General features: G+C 38.1%; 1 protein-coding gene across 1 annotated transcript in view; it reads left to right on the top strand.

Annotated features, from left to right (window-relative positions):
- LOC111148150 (tachykinin receptor 1) overlaps positions 1–23,184 on the top strand; it is a 147,976-nt gene that overhangs the window by 74,611 nt on the left and 50,181 nt on the right. The window contains exon 2 of the mRNA XM_022504588.1: positions 1,973–2,167. Coding sequence (XP_022360296.1) covers positions 1,973–2,167 — 195 coding nt within the window. The remainder of the gene's footprint in view (positions 1–1,972; positions 2,168–23,184) is intronic.

Here is a 23,184-nt window from a genome sequence, read left to right as displayed (position 1 = left end):
ACAACAACTGAATGATAGGTTTTATGGCCACCAACTCAACCGAGGAAACTTGCCAGAAGATTTATGGCTTACCGCTCACCCTCACCAAAATATCTGTTCCAAGTCTCTTCTGAATTCCACTCTCTCATGAATTCTAGACCACCTGTCCATTTTTCCAAAAGAGAGAGAAGGAAAAGATTCTGTGGGGTTTCTTCCTGAAGGTTATCACTTCTGATCCTGTATCTGAAGGCTGACCTGACGTACCTAGGCTTACCTTGAGAAGCAAGCCTAGATGGCTAGGAAGAAAATGTGGAGAAAAGTGTTTTAAAGTTTAGAATTATAAAACATCACTCAAAGAAGTCTTCACGAAAACTAAGCCAGAAAGCTCCTGGACGGGGAGTCAGATCTAATCACAGCACAGGGAAGAGAGGAAGGCTTTGAACGCTTCCTGCCCTTTAAGCAGGATGCCCAGCAGACTTGTCCCAAAACCAGCTAAGCCCACCTCTTCAAGTGCCTCCAACAGGCCCTCTGCCATTCCAAGACTTGATTTCCGCTGCTGCCTCCTAGGGCTCTAAGGCGTTTATCGGATTACCACTTGAGGTCACATATCCTACTGTCGTGTTTTGTGGTTGCTTATTTATGCGTCTGCTCTCCCCAGAGATATGAGGAGCTTGGAGCCGAGAAGGAAAAGCTGTGTTCTGTGTGCGGCAGGTGCCTGGTGCGAATTTGTAGTGCACATGCTGAACGAAATTGCTTTACTTGTAAAGCAATTTACAAGTAAATTGTAACCGTGGTCCCAGTTCTGGCCTACAGATCCTAGGAGTCCAAAGGGTGTAGAAAAAGAATTATGCGGGATTATGTGCGGCCAGCTGACAGCTGGGCTGCTATTTGTTTGCTCTTTTCCCAAGATTCCATTGGCCATTCTGTTCCATAGAAGCCAGAAATACCTGCATATCAGAGAACCAAATGTAAGGCTTTGTCCAATAATATTTAAACCCCAAAGGCCGTGTGAGACATAATTTCTGCTTTGATAAAGAATGCATATTTTAAGGGATGGATCCATAAACTTTACAAGAAAAAATAAACAGAGCAAGATGCCTTTTAAAATGGAGGATGCAGAATTGATGTGATTATAATTGATAGCAAATGCTGATTGGAATATTTATTATTCCTAAGATCTCTTCTACATTTCAGAGGCGGCACAAATTCAAACGTGTGGACACATTCACTCGGGGCTCCATTCCAGATGAGAGGGCATGGGGAAGTGGCTCCAAGTCCTGAGGCATCATTCATGTTGCTTCCCCCTTCCTATGAATGAGGTTTCACCCCCCACCCCAGACGTTAATATACCCAAGTGTGTCTGTCTCAGCAGGAGGAGACTGTCTTTCTCCTCATGAGGCATGCATTGTTAGCCACACACTGACTTCTAGATGTTCAAAGAACAGATGAAGATTTCACCAGGAGCTGGTGTTTTCTGTTAGGCTACTCCTTTCTCATATTTCATTACCCCTCAAATTGTAGAGGCTGACATAAAATTGCTAGCCTTTTAAATTGCCACATAAGAACTTTAAAAAGCCAATATTTTTATCAACAGTATTCCTTAATCCAAGAAGGATAAAGATAGTCTTTATATTGAATAAATTGACAACATTGTTCTTGTCCTTCTAATTCTACCGTATGCCTCTGATCTATATTTGGTTATCATGTCCCCAGCATGAGCATCCTAATAATGAAAATGTCTCTCTTATAATGTTGCTCGATGGGTTCTAGATATTTGAAAACCTGGTTGTCTTTTCTTACGGATTTTAAGGTTTTATGTCCTAAGAGTCATAAAATTTAAGGATAGAATATGCAAAAGTGATCAGAAAATAGTCATAAAAGTCATCAGAAGTTAAATGTTCCCCTGGAATTTTTCTTTGGTAGGCACAATGCTAATCCCCAATGCAAATTTTGGTGACCAAATCAGAAATTTGTCCTTTCTTCTCTGTTCCAGGTACATGGCCATCATCCATCCCCTCCAGCCCCGGCTCTCAGCCACGGCCACCAAGGTGGTCATCTGTGTCATCTGGGTCCTGGCTCTTCTACTGGCCTTCCCCCAGGGCTACTACTCAACCACAGAGACCATGCCCAACAGAGTCGTGTGCATGATTGAATGGCCCAAACATCCCGACAAGATCTACGAGAAAGTGTGAGTAGGGATGATTCCCCAGTGACGCCTTCTTTGTCTTTTCTTATTCTTTCTCTCCATGTTCTTTTGTTGGTTACAATTTAGTGTCTATCTATAAACATTTCTCATAAACAGTCTGATGTTAGGCTGATGGGTCCATCATTATCAAGGGACTTTTTGTGTCCCAAATACTACTCTGGACTTTGAGTGAAAATTTTAAAATATGTAAGACCTGGATCTTGTTATAGCCTGCCATCCAAGCGTTCTTCCATATCCTCCTGCGGGTTACCGCGACTCTACCCCATTGCTTTGCTTGGGAGTTTGTTTCTCCAGAACGCTGCTCTGCCCTCTTGTTCGGCATGCCAGAAGGTGGGGGAGTTACCCTTGCTCCCAGCAGCTCTCAACAGCAGATAGCAGCTGGAGTCTGAACACCAGCTCTCTCAGCACACAGGGGGGATGTCTCTGAGGTGTGTGTTTTACACTGCGTCCAAGGTTTTGTCTCGGGGTGAGGCTCCAGTCACCCCCGCTGACACACCCTTCTCTGTACCACTGCCCTCCTCCCTACTGGCATTTCTTTCTCCTTCTAACGAAGTCACTTGTGCTTGAATCTTTATCTCAGGGTGTGCCTGTGGGGGAAGCCAAGCCACAGCACCTATCTTCCAGGGTTTTCTAGGAAGAGAAATAAGACACACATTCAAAATGGATGGGAAGGGGGTGCCTGGGTGGCTCAGTGGGTTAAGCCTCTGCCTTCAGCTCAGGTCATGATCTCAGGGTCCTGGGATCGAGTCCCACATCGGGCTCTCTGCTCAGCGGGGAGCCTGCTTCCTCCTCTCTCTCTGTCTGCCTCTCTGCCTACTTGCAATCTCTGTCTGTCAAATAAATAAATAAAATCTTTAAAAAAAAATGGATGGGAAGGCAAGACCAGTACAATGTGACCTTAAGAGTTACAGGTTTCCCCTACAAGGCAGGCCTGCTTTTATCTTCAGGGGCCTGACTGATCGCATTAAAGGGATTTCAAAGAAATCCTGGCAATTTTCTCCAGGACTTCTCCTAGAGGCGACATTGAAATGGCTTATTCTTTGTTTTGTTCTGCTCAGGTGAGTGGCAATGTGACATTTCTATCACTGTCCGTTTCCTGGGCTCAGAGCACATTGGTCTGTGGGTCCTTTGACAGTTCTCTGTAATTCTCCAATCTCGGGTTTATCATGTGAATCATAAGAGAACACTGGCGTTAATAATCAGATGATCTATGTTTTAATAACAAGATTGCCATTACTACTTCTATGACTCCGGGCAAGGATCACAGTCCCCCCTCATTGTTAAATTGAAAGTGATAAGCTCTGCTTCCCATAAACAACTGCTGTGAAGTGCAAACGAGATAATGTATCCTCGCCTTGTAAGCTATTAAATGCCATACAAAAGGTAAGATACTGTTATCCAACCAAATTCATCAAATAGCGGTAGAATCATTATAGGCCTTTAAACTCATTAGGTGGTAACATGAGACACTACCTGTTGGCCCCCAAGATCTGAGGGTCTGAAAGCCTGCTGCAGAGAGTTCCGTGGAGCATGGAAATGGGGCTTGCCAGAAAGCAATACATAAAGCCCAGGCTTCACTCCCAGACACAGGCAGTGGGATTTAATCGATCAAGCAGTGGGGGGATTAATGCTCAGCCTAGAAGGAGACATTGAAAATTATTCTTCCAAATGAAACTCAAGCTGAGTGGGGTCTCAGTGGGAGAAAGAACAGAGCTTTCCAAGCTGTACAGGGCCCGTGAACGTGTTCAAGCCAGAAGGTTCCCTCAGAAGGGAAAAATGAAAGCCCCTGGATTAAAGCCCATTCTGTAAGCTGCTTAGAAACTGCCTTTGACTTGGTTCACATGATTTTTTCCAAGTCTGCTCACCTTCCTACAGTTTTGTTTCAAAATACAGTCTGTTTATCTTCCAGCAAATTCCAAGTTTAACATGGAAACAAAGGTATTTACACAGATCCCTGGAGTCTTGCCCAAGAAATAGTAGTTTTTAAAGTTTTACTCTGAAACATTTTGCTGTCTTATGCTTGTTAATGATGAAGAAAGCCCTTTGAGACTCGATACAGTACGCTGATTGTCTTCTTTCCTTGCAATGAGAATTTAGAGTAGCTGTACTAGAAACATGCTTAGGTTTGCCATCATTGTTTATTTCATGATTTTTTGAACTTCTTCCTTCTTTTTATTTGTTCATTTTTAAAATTTTATTATTTTTATTAAGTTTTTAATTTTAATTCTGGTATAGTTAACATACCGTCGTAAATTAATTTCAGGTGTACAATAGAGTGATTCCACCATTCTATCCACTACTCAGTGCTCACCATGCTAAGGGCTCACTTATTTCACTCATCTCCCCACCTTCCTTCCCTCTGGTAGCCATCATTTTGTTTGCTATAGTTAAGAGTCTGTTTCTTGGTTTGTCTCTCTCTTTTTCCCTTTGCTCATTTGTTTTATTTCTTAAATTCCACACGTGAGTGAAGACGAATGGATAAAGAAGATATGAGATACACACACACAAACAAACACACACGGAGGAGTTTTATTTGGCCATAAAAAAGAAGGAAATCTTGCCATTTGCAACAACATGGTTGGAGTCAAGAGTGTAATGCTAAGCGAAATAAGTCAATCAGAGAAAGGCAATACCATATGTTTATTTCATGATTTTAATCTTAAAAAAATGAGTCTGGAGAACTGCATCTGATTTTATCTACTCAAGATGCGTAAAATGTTTATGGATACAGTAGTAAGTTGAAAGAATCTGTATTTGTCATCCACATATGATGTCTGTGAAGCAAACATAAGTCGAGTGCGTAGTAAGCTTTATGTAAGCCTATTTCCTTTTTGTCAGTATCCTTCATAATGCCTTATGATATACTTTTAGAGAATTTAAGTTTTACTAGCTCTAACCTAAGTACTTCTGCTTCTGCTGGGACTGATTGCCATTTCCACAGCAGACAATAATCCCAAAGTTGAAACCTTCTTTAAGGCAGTATAATAATTAGGTTAGGAACATGGGATCTGGAGTTAAATGAAGGCTCAACTCCCAGCCACATCACTGTCTAGTTGAGTCATCATGGTCAAGTTATTTAAGCCTCTAAGCTGAATGGAACATTCCACATAGAGGTATCAAGAAAAGGTAAATAAGGCACATGCTTAGCCCAGTGCCAAGCACATGGGAAGAGTCTGGCGCATCATTCATAGATCTGGTGCATGGGTAGATGACTGGCAGCAGACAGTGTGGTGGGCAAATGCTTAGGCCCAATTTGCCTGATGAATAATTTGTGCCAGCTAATTATATAAAAAGGTTTTGTGAAAAATCTTAGATTGCTGCATTTGCCTTTTGGCTACACGCTGAACCTCCAGCCCTGATCATTCATCATTCAGGCTCTTTATTAATACATGGATTAAATTAAGCACTATTAAAGAAAGGCAATCCAATAAAAGAACAGGCAAAAGTTTTGCATATGCACTTCGCAAAAGGAAATGTCCAAATGACCAGTTAATATGTGGGGAGGCACACAACTTCATTCATCACCAGTGAAATACAAATGAAAACCATAATGACATCTTTCTGCCCACCCATTAGACTGGCAAATGTTAAGAAGCCTGACTCGACCAAGCATTTAGAACTTTTGGTGAAATTAGGAAACAATGAGAACCTTTGTCGACTGCTAGAAAAAGCATACATCGATAAAACCATATTGGAAAATATTTTGTAGTATCCAGAAAAGCAGAAGCTATCCACACACTATCACCCCACATTTTTGCCCAGGGGTAACTGCCCTAGAAAAATGTATGCACATGTGCACCCAAACACAGCTAGAGTATGGTTCATATCAGCATTGTTCTTAATGCCCCAAACTGGAGGTATTCCAGATGTCCATCATCAGTAGGATGGGTAAAAAACTGTGGCACAAGCATGTAACAGAATACTATGTAATTAACACAATGAACAGAATGTAGCTCCATGCAACATGGCTGGTTCTTACAAAGTCTTAAAACAAATTGAGGAAAATGGAAGTACATCTTTAAGAGCACATCAGTAGGTGGTCGAACTATAAATGCAAACAAAGTAGTAGTCACCATGAAAGTGAAGACGTGATTCTCTCTCATGGGAAGGAAAGGGGTGTGGCCAAGAAGAGACACTTAGGGATGCTTTTGAGGGGCTGACAATATTATATTTCCTGAGCTCTGTGGTAGTAGCATGAGTGCTTGCTTAAAAACCATTCATAATACCAGGTGATTTTGCTCATCCATTTTTTCTGGAATGTATGCTTCACATTTTTTAACTGTAAATTAAATGCCATTCAAAGGATTTTGCTTTTACAGGCTTTCAAGAAACTGCTTTCCTTGGGATAACCCCAGAAGTTCGGTCCTTAAGAATTACCTTCTGAGGCATGGAGCTTTGCCTAGCATGATATTATTCATAAGTTTTTACCTTTGAATAAGCCCAAGCATGGATGGACCCCACTGCATTCTCATGCTTACTTAACCTCGTGCATTTTGCCTTGCTGACTCCTACATTTCAGCCCACCTGGAATTTGCCCAACTGGTCTAAGAGCAAATGGGACAAATGCTGTCCCTGGAAGGAGTGGCAAACATTGAGTAGAGCATAAGGCCCAGATAGTTTCCACAACCCCCACCCCTTACTTCTATATTCATAAGCATGTACCTCTGGGCAATAAAATGCTACCGACAGACTTGGTCAGTTTCCTAGAAAATCATTTCAAACTTTATTTTGCATTTTTAAAAATGAGCAAATTTTGAAGTATACTGAAAATTCCTATAATTTCTTTAATCATCTGTATGCTCATCTTTCATGAAAGGCTCTAACATTTTGATGAATATTCTTCCAGTCTCTTACTCCCTCTCTAGGGAAATACTGTTCTTAGTTTGTTTTGAAGTGTCTTACAGGCACACAAGTCAACACAAATACAGATTGCTTCCCTCTCTGTAACACAAAATGTAGCTCATATTTATGCACATCACTCTGTATCTTATTTTTAAAATTTAATGTATCTTAGAGATATTTCCGTATCAGTTCATGAAGAGCATCTCTATTCTTTGTCTCAGCTACACAGTACTCCAGGCTACAAATGTACAATGTTATTTAGCCAATCACACTTTGGGTGGACTTTGGATTATCTCCAGCCTTTTGCTATTCCGGAGCACGGCCATGGATAGCCTTCACATATATCATGCAAGGCTATCTATAGCAAAAAATTTCCAAAAATGAAATTGCTGAGTCAAAGACATATAACATTTTAATTTTGATATTTGCCCTCCATATGGAATGGTGCTAATTTACATTCTGAACCAGCAGTGTATGAAAGTCCCGGTTCCTCTACAGCCTTCCCAACAGAGTAGTGTATTGTCAAGCTTTGAGATTTTTGCCCATTACAGTTAAAATTTGCATTTCTCTTTTTACAAGTAGGGTTGAATATCTTTTCATAATAAGAGTAATTTGTATATACATCTTACTATCTGTTAATTTCATTTACCATGTCATGAATGATTTCCTATGTCATTAAACATGTTTCTACAACCTGTTATGAGTATTTACATATACACATACACATATGTTTATATGTGTGCATAAATAATAATTTGGGGGCACTTGGGTGGCTCAGTCAGTTGAGTGTCCGGCTCTTGATTTCTGCTCAGGTCATGGTCTTAGGGTCACGAGATCCAGTTCTGTGTCAGGCTTCTCACTCAGCGGGGAGTCTGCTTGAGATTCTTTCCCTCTCCCTCTGCTCCTATACTCTCTCTCTCTCAAATAAATAAGTAGATCTTTCAAAAATGAATAATAGGGCGCCTGGGTGGCTCAGTGGGTTAAAGCCTCTGCCTTCGGCTCGGGTCATGATCCCAGCGTCCTGGGATTGAGCCCCGCGTCGGGCTCTCTGCTCAGCGGGGAGCCTGCTTCCTCCTCTCTCTCTGCCTGCTTCTCTGCCTACTTGTGATCTCCATCTGTCAGATAAATAAATAAAATCTTTAAAAAAATGAATGATAATTCTGTTAATGAATCTGTTCTTTGAAAATCGATTACTCCAATGAGTTCTTTCAGCTGACTTAAGATAAGACACTAAGCTTTAAAACAAGCTGCTTCGAGCTCCATCCCCAGATCCCTCCGGGAACTACTTCAGTGTCTTCTGCCATCCCCTGCTTATGTTTACAGCGCACAGTTAGAGAAAATATCTTAATGTTGTAACAGTCATGAAAGTGAAGATGTAGGCTCGTTATTAATGTAATAATATCATCATCTGTAATTGAATGCTGCCACCATGTGCAAGCTGGCTTGGCTTTGGTTGCTCTGGTGAACTGTGACACTGCCCAGGAAGTCCTATGAAAAGAGAATGGATGGACTGGTTTCATGGGTGACCAAAAGGGACTCCTCCTGGCAGAGAAAAATGCAAGGGAAAGGATGAAGTATAGAAAAGAAATACATCGACCTCCCTATTCTACTAAAATGAGGAGGAATGTGCCGTAGCTTTCAAAGTTAATCAGAGCCAAGCCCACTCTTGAGGATGCTGTACAAGTTGTCAGGTTGCAGTGGTCCCAGAAGGTTCCACAGGACTTGTCCCCCGAGGACAAGTAAGATGAATGAGTCCACACTTCTTCATCAGAGGGCCTACCACCAAGGCCAAGAAAAAGTCTGTAATGAGGATGAAAAATGAGAAAGACATTCAAATGAATGAGATTTAGACAGTGGGGGAGTTCCGTTTTCCTGAATCATTTATTATCATTGGTCATATATCATTTTCTATTAATTAGACCTCCATGTACCTAACTTTGCAGTAGAACTGTGGCAAGAAGTAAGATATGCCTATTCTGAATTCCAAATATTACCAATAGTACTGAGAAAGGAGGCAATGCAAGAAAATAACATCATTCGTGACTTTAATTACCTGGAAATTTCATGGACGTGAACTTGAGTAGATATATTAACTCTAATATAATTCTCTATAAATACTAGTCGTAAGAAAGACTATAAAAATGTGCTGGGGGTTTTTTTTGCAGCATTTTGTCTTTTATACATTACAGCCCATCATCAGAAGTTAGCTGAAATTTTTATATTGATACATATTTTTTCTCTCATTAATAATAATGAAAATTGAAAATCAACTAACTGAAAGCATATGAGGGGAAAAGGGAGTATCAGAAAATGCACCTGAAGCATTACTTCTCAAATTTTCCACCTTCTTGATTATTTCACAAATAAATGAAGGAAAAGAAATGTGAATCCTTTGCCAAGCTGCTCCAGGCCTTGGCCAAAGGGGTGTCAGCGTATTAGCGTTTCCAGGACTGATTGTTTATGCTAGCTGTTATGATTAATCTCCTCCCCTGACACCTGCTACATTTATAGATACAGCCCAGGGCCCCTGGTATTGTCTCATCTGTTGATGAAAAGCAGTTAAGCCAAGAATGAAAAGTACATCGACACTTCAGGGAAAGATGGTTGCATAAAAACAATCCCTTAACCTTGACTCCCAGAAAGAAATTAAGAGTGAGCAAAGGAGGAGGAGGAGGAAACTTCAAAAAAAAAAAAAAAAAAGTAAAGAAAAGAAAAAAGAAAGGAAAAGCCTACATTAATAAAAACTAGGAAGGTTGCCATACAAATGCCAGAAATTTCACTCCGTTTCTGGTAGATACTGTGCAGACAGAGCCAAGGAAGAGGCAGCCACCACCAAGGACTATCATGGGCAAGACATAAAAGAGCAGCCCCTAATTTGGAGGGGACAGTGTAAGCCTGAGGAAGATGGGACCCCGTAGTTTGATATTCCTTTGAACTGCCACGATCAGCTTCCAGAGACAGCTGCTCTTAGACTGGGCACAAGGTGCACCCAGGCTAGACAGCATAATTGATAGTAAGATAAAAATGGATGATTTCCTACAAAACTGTAAATATCAAATTGACGCAGCTTGAGGGCAAAGGAATGAAAATACTGTTCAACAACAACATTTATGAAAGGCACCGGGATCAAAATTTGTGCAGAGAAATTCTTTCAAACACCCTATAAGCTCTCCTAGAGTTCAAAACCATATGGAGTACTTGCTAAGTTATATACACACTTGGCACAATATGATTGTGAAAAACTAACAAAGAGAACTCCAGAACCCTTTAGGCCAATACCATTTATAAACATATATGCAAACATCCTAATTAAAAGTCACTAAAAAAGTCAAAATGATATTAAAATAGCAATGGTTTGTTTTTGAGCATGACTTTTTCCAGCAAATAAGGTTAGTAAGTTATCAAGAAATCTGTTGTATTTCTTTTAATTAATTGGTCAAAGGAAAGCATCATTATTTGTTTCAACAAATGTCAAGATAAATTTATTAAAATATAGTATCTATTAAAGGAAAAAGTAGCTTTTATCAGCAATAATCCTTGAGAAAATAAATGTATAAGATCTCCTTTACAGCAGAAACAAAATTAAAACACTTTGAATAGTTAAGAAATAAGAGCTATATGAAGAAAATTAAAACATTGTGCTATTTTAGGGGTGCCCGGGTGGCTCAGTCAGTTAAGCATCTGCCTTCAGCTTGGGTCATTATCCCAGGGTCCTAGGATCGAGTCCTGCATCAGGCTCCCTACTTCTCCCTCTCCCACTCCCCCTGCTTGTGTTCCCTCTCTATCAAATAAATTCTCTCTCTCTATCAAATAAATAGATAAAATCTTTTTTAAAAAATCATGCTATTAGACTTTACTGAATAGCATAATAGAATATTTGAGAAACATTTCACCTGATTCAAATGCTGGAAATATCTAAGAGCATATAGGAAACAGTTTCCTTTCTATCTCTTTTTTCCCATTTGTAAACAGGCCATTTGTAAAGCAGCATTATTCACAGGAGTCAAAATGTGTAAACACCCTTCTATCTTTACATGATTTCATAAAGCTATCAGTTCTCCACAAACTTCCCACAAGTATGTTTAGGTAACTGATAAAGCAAGTCATTTAAAAAGGATAAATAGATAAAAATAGTTCAAGAAAAGATGGAACAAGAAGAATTAATTTTTTTTAATAAGTTTCATATTCTTTTTTTTTTTTTTTTAAGATTTTATTTATTTATTTGACAGAGAGAAATCACAAGTAGGCAGAGAGGCAGGCAGAGAGAGAGGAGGAAGCAGGCTCCCTGCTGAGCAGAAAGCCCAATGTGGGGCTTGAACCCAGGACCTGGGATCATGACCTGAGCCGAAGGCAGCGGCTTAACCCACTGAGCCACCCAGGCGCCCAAGAATTAATTTTGATATCAGCAAAATACTGAAAAACAATGATAAGAAGTGACTCGCTCTTCCAGATATGAAAATATCATTTCTGGGGATAGAATTAATTAAAAAAAAAAAGGAAATCACACACACACACACACACACACACACACACACACACACAGAAACCCAAGACTATAAAATGTTGTATTTAGTGTATGCTACAGATGGCATGTCAAAATCTGTAAATTTGGAGGGGAACCTGATCAACCAAAATTTTATAGAATTCTCTAACTCAAATGATTTTATAGGTAACTGCATAAGCCACCACCACCTGCAGCTTGGAGAGTAGCAACATATGTTAACACACTGAAGCCTCTAAGAGGCTTTCCATTCAAAAATGTTTTATTTATTTTTATAGGAAATATATTCATGTGGTTTAAAAATACAGCTATTGTAAAAGGGTAATCAGGAAAATTTTCTTGTGAGCTTTCTAAAGTTTCCTTGTGCTTATCTTAAAAAAGTTTGTGTATATGATCTTGCTGTTCTCTTTCTTACACAAAATAGATAATACAACCTATTCTTGCTTTTTCCTTTAATGACTCATCTCAGATGTCCTTTCTCACCATATGGAGCAAGCATTGTCATCTTTTTTCTTCTTCTTCTTCCTTTTTTTTAATAGCTGCATAGTATTCTTCCTTATGGGAAAACATCATTTATATTTCTGGTATGATTTTCATGTATATTTGAACTCTTCCTACTGTTTAGCTAGTTCAAATTATATTGCAATGAATAGGCTCCCCCCTGATTAAGTATTGCAATAAAGAGACCTGAAAGTTTTGCTTAAACCTTATGTTTCCCAAGCTTATTTGATCATAAAATCCTTCTTTTGATTAATCCCATTAATATCCCACAGAACTATTGTCCATAAAACATGTTCTGGGGAAACTCCAGGCTAATCCTTTCTCACAACTTAAGACCAATATAAATTCCATGTATAGTTGGGATGGAGAAGAGACTTTTCCTAACACTCTTTATCTGTATTCAAACCAGCAATTTCTTTCATTTTGGCCAAATGAAAGAAATTGCTGGTTTGAATACAGATAAAGAGATAAAGATATATATCTCTATACAGATATAGAGATAAAGATATATTTCTTAAATTGTGTATATCAAAGAAACTCCATGAAAATACAACGTATGAGACAAATCATCAATATAATTAACATAGAGAAGCCCTAAATAATCAGTAAGAATAAGGGTTTTTTTTTTTTTAATCAAAAAACTAACAGTGCATAAAAGAATATGAAAAGGTGTATTCCACTAAGGGATACAATTTTCTCTTTATTTGATTGGCCCAGATTAAAGTTAATGAAAATGCTAAGTATTAACAAGGTTATGGGGAAGATGGGCACTGTGTTCAGGAAGGCAGTTTGACAATATCAATCAAGATTTTTAAATATACACTTGATTGTTTTATTTCTTAAAATCCACATATGAGTGAAGTCATATGGCATTTGTCTGTCTCTGACTTATTTCACTTGGCATTGTACTCTCTAACTCTATCCATGTTGTTGCCAATGGCAAGATTCCATTCTTTTTTATAGCCGAATAACATTCATTGTATATATATTTATATATACCACATCTTTATCCATTGATCAATTGGTGGACACTTGGGAGCAAAGGGAAAAAGAGAGAGACAGAGACAGAGAGATTGAGAGAGAAAGAGAAAGAGAGATAAACCAAGAAACAGATTCTTAACTAACAAACTGATGGTTTGTTCTCTGTAGTTAAATGGTTAAATAGGTGATGGGGATCAAGGAGTGTGTTGTGATGAATGCAGGATGATGTATGGGATTGTGTAATCACCCTACTGTATACCTGAAACTAATATAACACTGTTGGTTAACTAACTGGAATTAAAATTAAAACTTTAAAAAATTAAATACACACTTGGTTTGGATCAGCAGTTATACTCTTAGAAAGTCAGGAGGGCTAGAATGTATGTGCAAGATATTGATATCCACATGATTAATAAGTTTGTAAAATTAGAAATAAATACCCAATCATAGGGGACCGAATAATAAATCATTAATAGATCTTTCACACAAAGAAAAACTATGTAGCCATTGAAAATAACATTGCACAAGCATGTTAATTAACATGAAAATATATTCATGATACTCTGATCAGTAAATAAAATGGGTTTCAGGGGCGCCTGGGTGGCTCAGTGGGTTAAACCTCTGCCATTGGCTCAGGTCATGATTTCAGGGTCCTGCGTCGGTCTCTCTGCTCAGTGGGGAGCCTGCTTCCCCCCCCCCACCCCCCGCTCTGCCTGCCTCTCTGCCTACTTGTGATCTCTCTCTGTGTGTCAAATAAATAAATAAAAATTTTTTTTAAAATGGGTTTCAAAGTAATGTGTATAGTATAGTGGCATTTCTGTGATTTTTTAATAAAATGATTATATGCATTTACAGGTTAAATATACAGCATTTACATGAAAGATATACAGCAAAGTTTAATGCTCATTTTTTTTTTTATTTTCTTGGAGGCAGGGCTATGGATCATTTAAATTTCTTGGTTTTTGCTTATCTGAAATTTAAGTTTCTTCAAACTAAATATAAATTATAAACTACACTGCATTTTAAGATTTAAGAATGGGGAATTTTTAAGGCATCCACTTCTAGAATAAAAATATTATCACTCAAAAAATATCACTAGGGTAACTAAAAATGAAAAAAAATGGTTCAGCTAATTATATAGTTATTAGAATCATTTTCTTCCAAATTCTCCAGACATTGTTCTGTGGTCTTCTGGCATGTAGTTTTGCAAAGAAATCTGATGCCATCTTATTTTTTTCCATTTTAGATAATTTGTGTTTTTTGCCTGCAAACATTTCAGATTTTTCTTTATATATGCCAAAAAAACACATCAGAAAAATAGGTAAATTTAGAGGTTTGTATTGTATTTACCTATCATTATTGAGAGCTTCCATCTTAAGTCAAAGCTCAAGTTTAGGGATATTTACTTTATTAAGAAATTTTTAAATTTCCTATTCTCTGCTCTGTTCTCCTTTTCTATTTGTTCCTGGTTCAGTTTTGGGAGGTTACATGTTTCTAGGAACTTAACCATTTCTTCGAGGTTGTCTGATTTCTTGACATATAATTTTTCGTAACATTCTCTTATAATCCTTCGTATTTCTGTAGTGTTGGTTGTTATTTCTCTTCTTTCATTTCTGATTTTATTTGAGTTCTCTCTCTCTTCTTTTTTCCTTAATGTAACCTAGCTAAGGGTTTATCAATTTTATCGATCTTTTCAAAGAACTGCTCCGGGTTTCATAGATCCGTTCTTTTTTTTTTTTTTTTTTTTAGTTTCTATTTCATTTATTTCTGCTATAATCTTGATTATTTCCTTCCTTCTATGCTAGTTTTGGGTTTTGTTCTTTTTCTAGCTCCTTTAGGTATAAAGTTAGGTTGTTTATTTGATATTTTTTCTTGCTTCTTGAGGTAGGCCTGTTCTGCTGCATCTCAAAGATTTTGGACCGTTGTATTTTCATTTGCATTTGTCTCCATACATTTTTTGATTTCCTCTTTGATTTCTTGGTTGACCTATTCATTGTTTAGTAGCATGCTAGTTAACCTCCCTGTATTTCCATATTTCCTTGTGTTCTTTCCAGATTTTTTCTTGTAGTTGATTTCCAGTTTCATAGTGTTGTGTCTGGAAAAGATGCATGGTATGACTTTATTCTTTTTGAATTTGTTGACACTTGTTTTGTTGCCTAATATATGATATATTCTGGAGAATGTTCCATGTGCACTTGAAAAAAACATGTATTCTGCTGTTTCAGGATGTTCTGAATATATATGTTAGATCCAACTGGTCCAATGTGTCACAAAAGCACTGTTTCCTTGATGATTTTCGCTTGGATGATCTATCCATTGATGTAAATTGAGTGTTAAAGTCCCCTATTATTGTATTATTACCAATTACTTCCTTTATGTTTGTTATTAGCTGCTTTATGTATTTGGGTGCTCCCATGTTGGGTGCATAAATATTTACAATTGTTACATATTCTTGCTGAATTATTCCCTTATAGTGTCCTTCTTTGTCTCTTGTTAAAGTCTTTGTTTTAAAGTCTATTTTGTTCAGTTTAAGAATTGGTACCTTGGCTTTCTTTTCACCTCCATTTTCATGATAAATTCTTTTCCATCCCTTCATTTTCAATCTGCATGGGTGCTTAGGTTTCAAATGAGTCTCTTGTAGGCATCATATAGATGGACTTTGAATTTTTATCTATCCCATCACCCTATGTCTTTTGATTGGAATGTTTAGTCCATTAACATTAGAAGTAACTGTTGATAAGTCTATACTTATTGCCATATTGTTAACTTTTTTATTTCTTTAGTGATATACTTGGTTTCCTTTCTCTTTATTTTTTGCATATCTATTACTGATTTTTTATTTGTAATTACCATTACCAAGTAATTACCAAGGTTTGTAAATAGCGTCTTGTGCATATACTCAGCCATATAAGTTGATGGCCACTTAAATCTGAACCTATTCTTATTCCTCCCCCATATTCTAGGTATATGGTGTTATACTTTATATCCTTTTACTCTGTGAATCCCTTGACTGATTTTTATAGATGTACTTAATTTTACTGCTTTTGTGCTTCCTACTTTTCTTACTCCTACCTCTGGTCTTTCCTTTCCACTCAGAGAGTCCCCTTTAACGTTTTTGTAAGTTTGGTTTAGTAGTCATGAATTCCTTTAAGTTTTGTTTGGGAAACTCTTTCTCTCTCCTTCCATTCTGAATGACAAGCTTGCTGGCTAGGGTGTTTTGGGGTTGTAGGTTTTTTTCTTTCAGCACTTTGAGTCTATCATGCCACACCCTCTGACCTGTAAAGTTTCTGCTGAAAAATCAGCAGATAGCCTTATGGGGTTTCTGCTGTACATAACTCTTTTCTTTTATCTTGATACTTTTAAAATTCTTTATCATTATTTTTTGTCACGTTTATTACTATGTATCTTGATGTGGACTTCCTTGGTTGACTTTGTTGGGGGAATCTCTGTGTCTCCTGGATATGGATTTCTGTTTCCTTCCTCAGATTTGGGAAGTTTTCAACTCTTATTATTATTATTTCTGACCCCTTTTCTCTTTTTTCTCCTGTGGGATCCCTATAATGCTAATGTTATCATGCCTTGTGGTATTGCTGAGTTCCTTAAGTCTATTTTCTTTTTTTTTTTAAGATTGTATTTATTTATTTGATAGGCAGAGATCACAAGTAGGCAGAGAGGCAGGCAGAGAGAGAGAGGATGGGAAACAGGCTCCCTGCTGAGCAGAGAGCCCAATGCAGGCTTGATTCCAGCACCCTGGGATCATGACCTGAGCTGAAGGCAGAGGCTTTAACCAACTGAGCCACCCAGGCACCCCATATTTTCATTTTTTATTATTTTTTTTTCTTCTCCTGTTCAGCTTGATTGTTTTCCATGACTCTGTCTTCTAGGTTGCTGCTCTGTTCTTCTGCTTCCTCTAGTCTATTATTTATTCCATCCAGTGTATTTTTAATTTCAGTTACTGAATTCATCATCTCTGATTGGTTCTTTTTTATGTTTTCTATCTCTTTGTTGAGGGCCTCACTGAGGTCCTCCACTCTTTTTTTCAAGTCCAGGGAGTATCTTTACAAACATTACTTTAAATTCTCTGTCAGATATACTACTTATCTCCATTTCACTTAGGTGTCTTGCTGTGATTTTTGTCCTGTTCTTTCTTTCATTTGGTTATATTCCTCCGTTTCCTCATTTTGTCTAACTCTCTGTGTCTGTTTCTTTCTTTTTTTCTTTTTTAAGATTTTATTTATTTATTTGGCAGAGAGAGAGAGAGAAAGAGAGAAAGAGAGCACAATCAGGGGGAGCAGCAGACAGAAAGAGAGGGAGAAGCTGTTCCCCACTGAGCAGAAAGCCCAAAATGGGGCTCGATCCTAGGACCCTGGGATCATGACCTGGGCTCCTGAAAGCAGTGACCTTATAAAGAAGAGGACCTGTAGTGCTCTGCAGCACAATGGCCCCAGTTCACCTGAACGTGGCACTTCATAGATGTCTCCTATGTATTGCATCTGCCCTACTGTCATGGCTGAGCTGCTTTTGCCTTCAGTCCAGTCATCTGCAATGGCTCTCTTTGTCTATTGTGGGCAGGGTTCGGTCCCTGTGTTGTTTGTGGGCCAGTCTGTGGCTGCCTTGGGCTTTGAGTCAGACCAGGCATTTGCCAGAGATGCAAGAGCACTGAACTGCAGTGTGTTTTCCCTGTGTTGAGCTCCGAGAAGCATTTATTGGTGGGTGGGACCTGCTGTCAGACCAGATGTCTGCCCCCAGTCCACAGCTAAGACAGGAGTTAGACTGGTATGCATGGTTATCTTCCCCTCTTTCTGGGGCAGGAGTCACTTTGGAGTTTGCTAGCCCCTGTCAGGACTGCTTGCACACTACCAAGCTTGTGGCACCATTTTGGATGGGCTCTTCCAGGTTGGAAGGGGCATATTGGAAGGGCATATTGGAAGGGGCAGGACCCACTATTAGCAAGCTATGTGGAGAGTGTTGATACTGTGCTGGTTCCTGCAGGTGTCTGTGTATCTGGCTGGGGGAGGGAGGCAGGGGAGGGAAATGGTCCCCACTAGCTCTTTTGTTCTTGGAGAAGTCTCCCAATGCACACACTGCGATTAATAAACAAATCTCCTTCCCCGATAACCCAGGTGTTTTTCAAACTGCTGCTTCTATGCTTGTATCTCCATGGGGCTGTTTGTTATGCTGTCTCTAAGGGTAGGGATTCAGTTTCTTATCACCCTCCTGGCTCTCCCAGAGCCAAGCCCAGTGATTTTTAAGTTCCAGGTGTTAAACCCTGCTGATTGTAAGAATTCACAAAATCACCCCCTCTGCTCGCAATGCCAAATGTTATGGGGATTTGTCCTCCCAGTGTGGATTCCCTGTGCCTGGTGGTGCCTGGGGTGGGAGTCTGTTCCTCTCTCCATTCATGTCTACAATCTCCCTCCCTCCTGCAGACAGTCCTGCAGGTCCGTTTGGCTCCCGACCACATTTCTGCCCTTCCCACCCTCTTTGATGTGGCCTCTTCTACAGTTAGTTGTGGAGGGTATGTTCTGCCAGTCTTCTGGTCATTTTCTAGGTTATTTACACTAATGTGGGTGATATCTAGTTGTATCAATGGAGTGAAGTGAGCCTAGGATTCTTCTATCCAGTCATCACCCAATTTTGCAGTTTTGATTCTGTAATCATGTTTTCCTTTGAAAGAAGTATTTCCTGCCCTTTTCACAGATACAACAGCCTCTGAAATCTTGTTTTAAAAATAAGGGATTGCAGGTTTTTCCTGCTATCCAAAAGTAGAGCATTTCTGTGAAATCCTTTGTAAACTGAAATGGCATAAAGCAAAGAAGCAATTACCATTAATTTACTTGGAAAAATTTTTTGAGCATCCCCAGACCCAAAAATGACCTCCCTTAGACTTCTCTGATACCTTAGGACACATCTGGCTAACTGATGCACAAAATTGATTGAGATAAAGCACACGTGCTCACAGACAAATTTCGAAGCTATGGAGACTTGAGGCTGAGATGCTGAGTGTAGTTCCTAGAGAAGGAGCTTGGCACGTCTGCTCTTGCTGCTGAGAGTGAGTACTGCTATCAGCTCACTGCAAAACAAGCACGGGAAGCTATTTTTGCTTTTTGCCTTTTCTTGTAACAGTGAACATCCTCTTCAAATTTCTTTCAGTTACTGAAAACAGGTAATGACCTCGGTCTTCTATAAAAGTGGGAGATACATGTATCTCAAGTTTCCATCTGTTCTTGAAGCAAGATTTTTCACAAAGAGATCTTTTCTTCTCTACTAGATTGGTTCCCTTTGTCGGCTTTATCAAATATCAAATCATTTTCTCTTTTTGCTCATCCTTAGAAAGTGTAGCCCAATGAGGGGAGTTAAAATGGATTTGGAGTTGTATGGATCCCTCCTCAATCTTTCAAGGACAGATAGAGGAGAAGGAGGTATGGGTTTGCTCTGATTTTTCTCTTCCCTGCTCCTTCTCCACTGTAGGGGGCAGCCCAGAGACACTCAGAGCTGGGCTCCCCTTTCTCTAGTCATGAGCGCACCTGGACCCAGCTGTTCAAATCATTGGGAAGCTGGGCTCAGAGGATCTAGCAGTTTCTTACCTGGGACCTCCTGTGCATTCTAGAACTAAAAGCAGGTTCAAAGTCTAGCCTTACCCATTCCCTCAAGCCCTCCCTCAGCATCACCCTGAAGTCCTCTGCATTGGGACAGCTTCCTGACACTTGTTTTCTCAAGTGGGTCATTCTTCCTCCATCTGGCTGCACCCTCCCTCTATCAGGTGCTTAGCAACTGGAAAATCTTTGCCCTGTCCAGTAGGTGACAGCCTGCCCTCATTTCCACAGCTGAAATGGGTTTTTACATTTCTTTGACAATTTCAAGTACTTTTCCAGAAGGAGAAGTAATTAACTATATTGGGCTTAAACTAAAATATTACATCCAAAATTCGAAATGATTCCCTTTATATTTTTCAACTAGTACCTTGGCAAAGTAATTTGTTTTTTTAAGTTCCAGTTACTTTTATCTTTTATCTTTACTGATCCTAATAGTGTTTAAGCTGATTTTTTTTCCTAAGAGTGCAAACATATCATGGGTAAATAATTTTTTCTCCATCTTTCTAGTGGTTACATCCCTTATTTCTGCTTCATGTTGTATTGTAATGACCAGAACTTTTACAGCATTAAATAATAAGGACTTTGTTAACTTACTTACTTTTCTGAGCATGACTCCAGAACTTTACTATTAAGTAGGATTTGGGTTATTGGTTTCACAATTAAGTTTAATATTGGGAATTTTATTGAGAAGATTGTTTCTCAACATTCATACATTTTATTATTTTAAGAATTTTATTCCTAGTTTGGTCAAGAGTTTTATCAAAATATATCAGCACGTGTTGAGAAAAGTATTTTTTAATGTGTACCCTATGGATATAAATCATTGTAATTCTAGTCCTGTGTCTCTTAGATAAATCAGGTTTTGGTACCTAGCTTCGGGACACTTTTGAAAACAATACTTGTTTTTGAGATAGTTTTGGAATTAGCAAAGGAACTCATCCATAAAACCAGCCTAGCTCTGGAGTTCTTTATGGGAGGATTCTCTAGAACACTCCTTAATTCCATCACTGCTACATTGAGTATTTTTGCTTTTAAATTTGTTAACATATATTTTATGAAAAAAAATCTATTTCATAGTGACTTTCAACTTAATAATATACAATTATACACTGTCTTAAAATTTCTTATTTCTGCTTCCTCTATTTTTATTCCAAAATACCTGCCAAAAGAGATTACTTATCCATTTTTGCTTTCATTTATTTACTTCTGCTTTCATTTTTATTTTCTTCCTCCTGCTCCTTTTAAAATTTATTTAAACGTACATTTTCTGAATTTCTGAGTTGAATACTTAGTCCACTTATTTTCATTTCTCAAATAGTAAAGCCATCTACCACACAGATCCACTTTGTCTCCATTCCAGTAGCACTGATACACAATGCTGTCATATTCTTTATTTTTTAAGTAATCTACCATTATATTTTTTTTCCTTCACCCAGCAGGTATTTAGAAAAGTTTTACTTTTTAAAGTCCAACATATATGGAGCTATTCCCCCCCCCTCTTTCTCTATCTTCCTCCCTTTCTTTCTTTCTTATAAAAAAAAAAAACACACAGAGATAAGGACATATAACAAAGTTTACCTTTTAGAAATTATCAAATGCTTGTTATGGCCTGAAATATAGACACTTGAGAGGATGGTACATTCTCTGCATGCAAGATTCAAAGTTTGATAATGAATCATCTAATTGTTCTGTTTAAATCATTCTTAATGTATTTTTGATAAGTTATCCTATCATAGAGTAATCGTGATACCTTAAAATATTCCATTATAATTGTATTTCTGCTCAGTTCTCTTTATGTTTCTAAAAGACTTTTGCCTTGCATGTGTGGAAGCTACTGGATTTGTATTTGCTATATTTTCAGTAATAGAAAACATCCTTCTTGTGTGTTTGGGGATTGGTAAAGACAATCTCTTCAGTTGGGAGGCATTTGAATTATTGTTTTACTTTCTATACTTTACATGCACTTTAAATATTCATTTATATGTATTCAAATTTTAACAAAAATGTTAAAGAGAAAGTCAAGCAAAAGCGCCCATAATAAAACATTTATGTAAAATTTTAAAAAGAGAGAAGAAATTATCCTTCTTTCTCTGTTTAGGGCTTTTGGCCATCAACACTACTTTCTGTAGTATTCACAGTGCAATTCCTGTTTTGCTTGCTTGATGTAAGCACTCCCAGCATTTTTAGTTTCCGTTTTTCTGCATAATTTAGTTTTTCCTCTTATCATTTGGTTGTGAGAATGCCTCTTATACATAGCATACTTTTCTCTTTTGAGAGAGAGAGAGAGCATAAGCCGGGGAAGGGGCGGATGGAGAGAGAGAATCTTAAGCAAACTCCCCACTGAGCACAGACCCTGAAGCAGGGCTGATCTCACGACCTTGAGATCGTGACCTGAGCTGATATCAAGAGATGGAAGCTTAACTGACTACGCCACCCAGGTGCCCCAGTACTCAACATACATTTGATACTGGCTTACAGCTTCGCGTAAGAGTCTTCTTGTTTTTAACAATTTAACATCTGTAAACTCATTGTCATTCATCCGTACATATCACATTCAATATTATTTCATCATTTGCTTTCACACTTTCAGTTTTTTATTGTTTCCTCCTTGTTGTGTTTTTGCCTTATAGATGGTTTCCTTGGCTGTTACATTTGGTAGTTTATAAGATAAAGATCTTTTATTTCATTCTATAAATAACCATCTTAAAATTTTTAAAAGCCATTCCTTACTGTTTTTAGCTATTGACATTTATCATGTCAATTGACATTATATTGGCATTTATTGCCAAAATATCAATACGGAATTCATTTTTGCTTCCATTTATAGGAAGAAGAACGTTGCCATAGTCTATATTCACCTTCCCTTGATATCTTTTCTGTTAGTAATCTTGGGTTTCTAATGCATACTTTTTATAATATAGTCATGCTCAAAGTGTGACCAAGGGACTCCTGGAGGTCCCCAAGACACTTTCAAGGGGTCCATGAAGTCAAATTATTTATATAGAAATACAAAGATGCTATTTGCCTTTTACTCTCATCCTCTCCTGAGTGTATAGGAAGTTTTCCAGAGGTTCCATAACATGTGATATCACAGCAGACTAAATGTGGAGGCAGCTATGAGACTCCAACTGTCTATTCTTAACCCAGATACTAAAGGGGTTTATAAAAATACAAAATAATGCCACTCTCTTTACTATTTTTTGAAGTTAATATAGATAATTTAATAAATATTTCATTTATGTTAGCTTATAATGAGTTTACTAGTGCTATTTGTAATAAATATTTAATTTGGAACATTTTTAGCTTTACAGAAAAGTTGCATGGATAATACAAACAGTTCCCAAATACCCCACCTTGAATATGAACTCAACGTTGAACTATTATTATTAACTGAAGTGCATAGATTTCCTCAGTTTTCCCCTAATATCCTTTTCCTATTTCCAGAATCCAACCCAGGACATGGCATTACACTTAGTCATCATGTCTCCTTAAAGTTCTCTTTGTTGTGAAGATTTCTCAGACTTCCCTTGTTTTTGATGACCTTGTCTGTTTAGAGGTGTACTGACCAGGTGTTTCAT

This window comes from Enhydra lutris, unplaced genomic scaffold (genome assembly GCF_002288905.1).
Source record: "Enhydra lutris kenyoni isolate GAN:26980312 unplaced genomic scaffold, ASM228890v2 scaffoldscaffold18, whole genome shotgun sequence".
NCBI lineage: Eukaryota > Metazoa > Chordata > Mammalia > Carnivora > Mustelidae > Enhydra > Enhydra lutris.
Note: the sequence above shows the minus strand (reverse complement) of the source record. Positions and strands in the feature narration are given on the sequence as shown.